The sequence below is a fragment of the Strigops habroptila genome, chromosome 2, assembly GCF_004027225.2.
Source record: "Strigops habroptila isolate Jane chromosome 2, bStrHab1.2.pri, whole genome shotgun sequence".
Taxonomy (NCBI): domain Eukaryota; kingdom Metazoa; phylum Chordata; class Aves; order Psittaciformes; family Psittacidae; genus Strigops; species Strigops habroptila.
The window spans coordinates 122,175,058-122,184,266 of NC_044278.2; the positions used below are offsets into that span (position 1 = coordinate 122,175,058).

Sequence of the window (9,209 nt, forward strand, 5' to 3'; positions counted from 1 at the left end):
AGGGATTGTGAAGTGTCATCAGCGCCGGCGCTGAGCCCAAAGCTGGAGGGGATTTGCTGCCCTGATCCTTCAGCACCTTGTCTGAGCCTCCCTGGAGAGGAACGGATCCATGGATGAGCAACCACCTTCTGCAGACATCGGCTTGCACCCAGGATCCTTGGTTTGAGCAGCAACCTCTTGGCAGGGGCAATCAGAGCTGATGTGATGGAGCACAGCACTTGTCGGGGAAGAGTGAAGTAGCTGAGAACAACACATGGATAAGAATGAGACAGCTAAAGGTCCATTGGGAAGCACTGGAACAGGCTGCACAAAGGGGTGGATGAACCCCCTGTCCCGTGCAGGGACACCTTCCTCTAGAGCAGGTTGCTCCAAGCCCCTGTGTCCAACCTGGCCTTGAACACTGCCAGGGATGGGGCAGCCACAGCTTCTCTGGGAAAAGTCTGTGCCAGCGCCTCAGCACCCTCACAGGGAAGAGCTTCTGCCTCAGAGCTCATCTCAGTCTCCCCTCTGGCAGGTTAAAGCCATTCCCCTTGGCCTGTCCCTACATCCCTTGTCCAAAGCCCCTCTCCAGCTTTCCTGGAGCCCCTTTAGGCACTGGAGCTGCTCTAAGGTCTCCCCTTCAGGAGCCTTCTCTTCTCCAGGCTGAACAAAGCGCAAAGACACAGACCCACGCTGCACCATTACATCACCCTCACAAATCCACACCTTAGCCTGCACCACCTGCAATTTACCACTCCTTTTATTAAAGTAAGAGATTTCATTTAGGACAACGCCACAACACGGCCTGAACGAGCCATCCCCAGCACCATCACACACTGCCCAGGATGGGTCCGCCCCACGGAGGATCCCGCTTTGGAGCGGATCCCCCTCCACAGCGGATCCCTCCACAGCAGATCCCCCTCCACAGCAGATCCCCCTCCACAGCGGGTCCCCCTCCACAGCGGGTCCCCCTCCACAGCGGGTCTCTTCACCCCCTGGGCCCGCCCCGCGGTCACCGCGCGGCTCCCGCCGCCTCCCGCCCTCATGGCGGCGGTGTCTCCCCGCGCTCCCCTCAGCGCCGCCGGCTCCAACCGGCTCCAACCGGTCCGGAGCCGCCCTTGAGCGGGTGCGGAGCGTCAGGACGGCGCGCCGCCGCGTGACGTCAGCGCCGCGCCGCGCGTTGCCATGGAGACGGAGGACGAGTGGCTGGTGCTGTCGCTGCGCCTGTAAGAGCCAGGCCCCGGCCCCGGCCCCGGCCCCGCTCCCTTCGCCTCATCCTCCTCCTCCTCTTTGTCCCCGCAGGTACGAGGACCTGCACACCTTCGAGCTCCAGGCACCCACGCGCCTTCTCGAATGGGCCCCGGGGAACCGTGAGTGCGCGCAGGGCCTGAGGCGAGGGGTGGCGGTGGGGCCGCCGCCGCAGGGAGGATGTGGGAGCGGGGTGTGAGGAGGGGAAAAGGGGGGCGATGGGGGGGCTGGAGCAGGGCTGGATAACACCGTAACCGCGGGGTATGGCTGGGGTTGGGGCGGGGATGTCCCTCACCGTGTCCCTGTGCTTCACACCCGCCACCAAGGTGTCTGCGTGGCCGGGTACGGGCAGGCCGGTGGCAACGAGATCCTGCGGCTGCTCCCACCACCATCGCTGCAGGCGAAGGAGACCCAGGTGGGTGCTGCAGGTGGGGAGGGAGGCACCAGATCCCTCTGTCCGCCTTGGTTTGGTGCCCTCAGAGACCGAGCTGGTGCTGGCCTGGGCGTTGCGCAGTTACCTGGTCCCTGTGGCTCTGGCAGGGCTTGGCCAGGTTGTGAGGAGGAAGGTAAAAGGCTTTAAATTAATGGAGGGGAGATATAGAGGAAGGGGGCTACAAGGATGCTGGAGAGGGGCTCTTCATCAGGGACTGGAGTGATAGGACAAGGGGTGATGGGTTCAAACTGAAACAGGGGAAGTTCAGGTTGGATCTAAGGCAGAAGCTCTTCCCTGTGAGGGTGCTGAGGCGCTGGCACAGGGTGCCCAGAGAAGCTGTGGCTGCCCCATCCCTGGCAGTGTTCAAGGCCAGGTTGGACACAGGGGCTTGGAGCAACCTGCTCTAGTGGAAGGTGTCCCTGCCCGTGGCAGGGGTTGGAACTGGAGGAGATTTAAAGTCCCTTCATCCCAAACCAGGCTGGGATTCCATGATATCATTCTTGACAGGAGCGTTCTCCAGATTCTCTTCTCCTCTATTTGGGATCCTTCAATCCTACAGCTCCTGTTGAAACAGGCACTGCTGGGCAGGCAGGAGCTTTGCCAAGCAAGAGTGTGTCTCTTTTCATGGGAACCAACCACACCAAGTTCTGCATTGTTGAGTGATGAGAAATGACTTTGCTTCTGATTTCTAGAGCCTGTTTCCAGAGAGAGATTTGAAGGTGGAATGTGGTGGATTTTCCAACCGCCCCGTGTACAGCCTGAAGTGTGTGCCTGACACCAGGTGAGGCATCAACATCCTTCCAGGGCATATGGGAGATGGAGAAGGGCCTCATCCACTGGGAGAGAGCCCCTTTTCCTTCCCTGCTTCCCAACCCAGCTGTGAGAGCAAGGAGGGGAGCTGCTGGCCAGGGACATGTAATGCTCCTCCCAGCACCTTATCTTGTGTTTGGAGAGGAGCAAAGATCAGGGTGCTCATCAGAATGGATTGCACCCTGCTGCTGCAGCCCTGCCAGCCACCGGGGGGGTGTGTGTGTGTTCACAAAGGTTTCCTTTCCTGCTGTTAGACCAAGCAAACACACTTCCCTCTGGCTGATTCATTTCACTCCTTCAGCTCTCTCCTCCTACACGAGCCCCTGTTGCTACTTTGGGGCTCTTTGCACCATCCTGAATCTAGCACTTGTGGAATATGTGTTAATTCAGTGCCATTCCCTGGGACTGTGTTAACCCTGGTGTGAGGAGTTCTGGGATTCTGGTCCTTCCAGCCCCTTCTCTGCTCCAAGCAGAGGGAAAAGCCTCTGAGCACGGGAGGAGCAGCAGAGCACCTTGTCCCAGGCTCTATTAAAAAGGCTGTTCTCTGCTCCTGAAGACTTTTATGGGGTTCTTTTTGTGCCTTCAGCTTGCTGGTAACCAGTGGCCCACCAGACAGCTCCCTCCAGCTCTGGAAGGTGTCAGCAGAGGACTCTGGTAAGGAACAAACACGTTTCTGAGCTGGAGTAGTTTCTCAATGCAGTCTTTGCACTGAGCATCTGTAGCTTCCCCTTCTTCCTGCGGATTAAAAGAGGAGAGGAGCATCAGCCCCATTAGGTAACATCCTGAGTGACTGCCCTTGTGTGGCAGGGGCTGGAGGAGCGCACAAGACAAGTGTCTGTGCCAGCTCTGGTGGCTTGGAAAGATGGGGACTTGCCAGCACAAACCTCCTAAGGGAATTAGGAGATTTGGGCCTCTCACAGGGGCTTTCCACTGAGTTGTAAGCTCTTAATCGTACAAACAAAACCCTTCCTTATCCAATTGGCACAGTGTTCCCTTTGTAACTGCAAAGGTTGGAAATAAAATTGCTCCTTACACCACTTTTCAGGGTATTCATTGAACCACCTCAGTTCTCCGAGCCTGTATCTAGAAAAGGGCTTGCTGTTGCTTTGCTACTATTGGGAAACACTTTGCAACCACCAGAAGGGAAGTGCAAAACGTTGTGAGAAGCTTTCTTCCTCTTCCTCCTTGAAAATCAACATCTTGCTTCACAACTTCCCATGTGTTTGGCTGGATTTGCCATGTTAATCCTGGCTGGCTGGCTTGGCACAGTGGGTTTATTCTGGTGAGGGCTTTAGTCGTAATTGGCTTCCTTATTAGTTTAGTAGGTCACTTTTAGCTTTGTGAAACAGCTTAATCTGAGGGATTACTTGGCTCCTGATGTGCTTTACAGCTGCTTTTATCTCCCAAACAGATGTTATTAAACCTGTAAGTGCCATACCTGCAGAAAAGGGGCAATCTTGGGCTAGAATTGCAACCACAGCAGGCAGAGCCCAGTGGGTCCTGCACGGCTCAACCCCTGACAGTGTCCACATTACAGAGGTGGAATCGAGGAAAAACGTCTACGTGGCAGGTATTCAAAGCAAGTCAAATGTCTGAGGGTGGAAAGCTTTGGGTAAAGCAAGAGGAACTGCTCAAGCAGCAAACACTTCACTGGGTGGGTGCTTCCAGACACATGCCAAAGGGTATAAAGATATATCTTGAGGAAAGAGGTTACAATGCTCTGGGCTGTCTCCAGCTTCTCACTACTCCCATGACAGTGATTCCTCAGGCTTCTGCCCCAGATCTGAGTCCTAAGAGAGCACCACAGATGGTTTCAGTGCAAAGAATTGGGTTAGCAGAGGGCTGCTGCTGCGTGCGTTGTCCCACACAAGGGAGGTGCTGGCTTCAGAGTCACATCACTCACTGGCATCAGTTTGCTTCTGAGTGAGCTCTGTGTGACTCTGTGATCAACTCTGGCAGGTTAAAGCCATTCCCCTTGGCCTGTCCCTACAGGCCCTTGTCCAAAGCCCCTCTCCAGGTTTCCTGGAGCCCCTTTAGGCACTGGAGCTGCTCTAAGGTCTCCCCTTCAGGAGCCTTCTCTTCTCCAGGCTGCCCCAGCCCAGCTCTCTCAGCCTGGCTCCAGAGCAGAGCTGCTCCAGCCCTCGCAGCAGCTCCGGGGCCTCCTCTGGCCTCGCTCCAGCAGCTCCACGTCCCTCTTGTGTTGTGCCCCAGGCAGGGACACCTTCCACTAGAGCAGGTTGCTCCAAGCCCCTGTGTCCAACCTGGCCTTGAACACTGCCAGGGATGGGGCAGCCACAGCTTCTCTGGGAAAAGTCTGTGCCAGCGCCTCAGCACCCTCACAGGGAAGAGCTTCTGCCTTAGATCTAACCTGAACTTCCCCTGTTTCAGTTTGAACCCATCACCCCTTGTCCTATCACTCCAGTCCCTGATGAAGGTCCCTCTCCAGCATCCTTGTAGCCCCCTTCAGACCCTGGAAGCTGCTCTGAGGTCTCCACACAGCTTCTCTTCTCCAGGCTCAACAGCCCCAATGTTCTCAGCCTGGCTCCATACGGGAGCTGCTCCAGCCCCTGCTCATCCTCGTGGCCTCCTCTGGACTTGCTCCAACAGCTCCATGTCATCGTGATGTTGGAGACCCCAGCACTGCACACAGTGCTGCAAGTGGGGGCTCACAGAGCAGAGCAGAGGGGCAGGATCCCCTCCCTTAACCTGCTGGTCACACTCTGGGGGTGCAGCCCACAGTGCTTTGAAACCCCCCCCCCAGGGACAAGGCTGGCAATGTGCTTTCTCACGCAAGTGCTTCTCACACCACCTATGATCCTCCTCTCTTTTCCAGCCTCCAGGAGCAGCGAGGAGCTCAGTGGCCTGGCATTCCTGGACTGCAACACGTTGCTCCTGTGCTGTGCCAAGGGGCAGCTGTACCTGGGTGACGTTCGGCAGCCACAGGGTCCCTTGGAGGCTGTGTCTGTGCCCTGGGCGCCGGGTGGCGAGCGGTGGTGCATGGGAGCCGGGCACATTGCTCCCGGCTCTGCCCCAAGCTCCCAGCCCATAGCTTGCCTCTCGAGCAGAGGCCACCTCACCCTCACGGATGTAAGGAAGACCTCAGAGCCTTTGGCCTCAGCAAAGTGCAGCATTCCCTCGCCCAGCTGCGGTGCGGAATTCCTGTGTGTCTCCTGGGCTCCTGCTCTGGAAGGCTGCCTTGCCATTTCAGGTGTGTGCTCTGGGGCACAGAGCTCCTTTTCTGGAGGCTTTTTTGAATCCCAGACTGGTTTGGGTTGAAGGGACCTTAAAGCTCCTCCAGCTCCAACCCCCTGCCACAGGCAGGGACACCTTCCACTAGAGCAGGTTGCTCCAAGCCCCTGTGTCCAACCTGGCCTTGAACACTGCCAGGGATGGGGCAGCCACAGCTTCTCTGGGAAAAGTCTGTGCCAGCGCCTCAGCACCCTCACAGGGAAGAGCTTCTTCCTTATATCTAACCTGAACTTCCCCTGTTTCAGTTTGAACCCATCACCCCTTGTCCTATCACTCCAGTCCCTGATGAAGGTCCCTCTCCAGCATCCTTGGAGCCCCCTTCAGACACTGGAAGCTGCTCTGAGGTCTCCACACAGCTTCTCTTCTCCAGGCTGAACAGCCCCAGTGTTCTCAGCCTGGCTCCATACGGGAGCTGCTCCAGCCCCTTATGAAGACCAGGGGCAGTTTGAGCTGTGTATTTATCCATTCCCCCCCACCTCACACACCCCAGGCAGGGGGTGTTTGTTCAGAGCTGCCCCTGGAGCCAGCAGAGATAGCAGCTCAGTGTCCTCTACTGCTCTTTCTCCCCCAGCAACCACAGATGGAGCCTGGGTGGGTTTTGGGGGGCTCCAGCTTCCCTGCTATGAGAACAAACACCCCAAGCTCTCAGCACACAGTGCCCTGCCCGTGCCAGTGACCTGCTGGCTGCAGGGACACTGTGCTGATAACACCAGCTGGGCAGCAAAAGCTGCCCCTTGGCCAGAGCATTGCAAAATCCAACTAGTGAATGTGGAAGCTTTGGGGATTTTGCCTGTGTTCACCCCGGCAGCTGTGAGCTCAAGGCAAGCTCCTCAGAGGCTTTGGCTGCTTTGCTGTCACAGGTTTTCACTCGGAGCCTTTGTCCTCGCTTCTCTCTGAGCAGCTCTGCTGGGAGGTGAAGCCCAACAGCGCTGGAACAACGTGATTGACCTGTGGTGTCTCTCTGATTCCCTTTCACTCAGGTTTTGATGGGACCGTGCACGTGTACGACACTCGGAGCTGGGACAGCTCTGCCAGGACACCACAACCAACCTTTGTCCACAAAGGCCACGTGTTTGGTGAACAGGCCAGCAATGGAGACCCCCCCCTGGTCACAGCTCACACGTGGCACCCACAAAAACCAAGAACTTTACTGTCAGCAGCCAGTGATGGTTCCCTGCACATCTGGGACTGGGTGCAGCCCGGAGGGATGTGTGGGTAGCTGGTGCTTGTGGTGAGCTGCGAGGTGTTTCCTGTCTCTGTTCCCCGTGTGTAGGCTGGGAGGAGGCCATTTGCGTGCACACAGGGCTGTGAGCCACTTGTAGGGAGCAGAACCAACTGCAAAGAGCCCTTTGAAATAGAATCTAAGCTCTTGGTGGTGTGACTTGTTCTCCTGCCTTCAAGTGACAGTGTAGTAGCCTGGTTGTATCTACTAACAGCGAACATCCTGCCACCGCTTTATCGTAGCCCCACGTCCTGTCTTGTCACACATGTGCTCTTCAGAAGCAAACACACACCAAAAAAGGAGGAGTTGGAGGAAACAGGCTGCTCTGTGGCACGTTTAACCCGCTGTCTCCCAGCCTGCAGCACCCAGCGGAGGGCTGTGCGCCCCATGGGGTGCTGGCAGTTCATCACGAGTGCCTGTCACGAGTAGGGTGGCCTCTGCTCAGGAAGCCACAGCCTGCAAAAGGAACAGGAACAACCTCTGCAGCCCCAGCCTGCTGCACGCTCTGCCCTTCCCCTGGCTGAGCCAAGGCACTGGGATCTTCTGGTGCTTTTCCCACCAGCTGGAAGTTGCGTGTGATGGAGCTAATGGGATTTCCTGGGCTTGAGGAAGCCAGGCAATGGTTCTGCTCTGTTACCTAGTGAGGGGGGGACTCTGCTCCTTATCCTCACCATGCAAACCAGCCTGTTTCAGGGAGGAGCTGGGCAGGGATACAGGCAGGGGGTGCTCCCTTGCAAAGAGGGGGTCCCTGCCATGCTCTGGCACTAGGATTTGCTCCCACTGGAGCAGCCAAGCTGGATCTTGCATTGTAAATGCTCACAGAGTACGTGCCAGGCTGCATCCTGCCCCCCCAGCACCCCACATTCCCTGTCCCCTCGTGCCTCCCACTGCCTGTTTCTGCAGTCAGGAGGGTGCAGAGAGCTCTGGGAGCTGAGCATGGGTGGGCTGGGTGCTGCACTGGGTGGCTTGGGGTGAAGGTTGTGCTGGGGAAGCCTTGGAGCCGGGAATGTGCTGTGCTGACCTGCGCTGCTGGGTCATGGACACGCATGTTTGCCTGCGGGGGCTGAGGCTGAAACCTCTGCCTGGCATCTGATAACAGAGAGAAGCTTCTCATGGGTCTTCTCCCAGCACAAGCTGTGTGGGCTTTTCCATTCCAGACCCAAAACTATCCCAAAACTTACCCCTGCTTATGTGGCAGTGTGTGAAACAGGGGGAGCGAGTCCTTCCTGAGCTGGGGGGGGGTTCGCTGCTTTGAAGCCTGTGTCACAACCAGCAGTGGGAAGGAAAAAGCCTCTTGGAGCCCAAAGGAGCTGAGCACTGCTGCAGCAATGCCTCCTCTTCCTCCTCTCCACCGCTGGAAGCTCCCCAGCAGAACCAGTCCAGCTCTGGCCATGTCAAACTGGGGTCTGCCATGGGGCTGGGGGGATTTGAGCCCCACTGAGGGGCTGCAAGGAGGGCTCCTGCTTTCCAGGCTCTCCGTGTCTGGCACTGAGTCCATGGGAGAGCACAGTGTGCTCGTGCCCTGCTCTGACACCTCCAGGGTGGTGAGGGCAGGAGGTTCTGGCCCAAGAGTGGGACCTGGGGCAGTCCCAGCAAGGGCGGTGTGTGCCTGCTGGGTGTGTAGGCACGGAGGGGGCCCAGGGGGGATCCTGCAGCTCAAGCACTCCTGGGAATCATAGAATCATGGAATGGTTTGGGATGAAAGGACCTTAAAGCTCCTCCAGCTCCAACCCCTGCCCCGGGCAGGGACACCTTCCACTAGAGCAGGTTGCTCCAAGCCCCTGTGTCCAACCTGGCCTTGAACACTGCCAGGGATGGGGCAGCCACAGCTTCTCTGGGAAAAGTCTGTGCCAGCGCCTCAGCACCCTCACAGGGAAGAGCTTCTGCCTCAGAGCTCATCTCAATCTCCCCTCTGGCAGGTTAAAGCCATTCCCCTTGGCCTGGCCCTACAGGCCCTTGCCCAAAGCCCCTCTCCAGGTTTCCTGGAGCCCCTTTAGGCACTGGAGCTGCTCTAAGGGCTCCCCAGAGCGCAGCAGAGGGGCAGGATCCCCTCCCTGAGCTGCTGCTCCCGCTCTGGGGGTGCCCCCAGCACACGGGGGGGGTCACGCAGGAGCGGAGGTGCGGGGCTCTGCTGCAGCTCCTCTCCCTCGCAGGGGCTGGCCCTGGAGGAGCTGGGCTCTGAGCAGCCCCCCGCAGCCCTCCCGACACCCAGACCTCCTCTTCCTCACTGTCTGCGTTGCGGGGACGTGCTGGTGGAGCTGACAAGCA

General features: G+C 57.9%; 1 protein-coding gene across 1 annotated transcript; it reads left to right on the forward strand.

Moving 5' to 3' along the window:
* The first annotated feature begins 1,146 nt into the window (after window positions 1-1,146).
* On the forward strand, window positions 1,147-7,119 carry WDR73 (WD repeat domain 73). Its single transcript, XM_030476002.1, has 8 exons — window positions 1,147-1,205; window positions 1,282-1,349; window positions 1,554-1,642; window positions 2,353-2,441; window positions 3,057-3,124; window positions 3,882-4,040; window positions 5,304-5,678; window positions 6,700-7,119. The coding sequence occupies exons 1-8, from the start codon at window positions 1,165-1,167 to the stop codon at window positions 6,936-6,938; spliced, it is 1,128 nt and encodes a 375-aa protein (XP_030331862.1). The 5' UTR covers window positions 1,147-1,164; the 3' UTR covers window positions 6,939-7,119.
* Window positions 7,120-9,209: the final 2,090 nt, after the last annotated feature.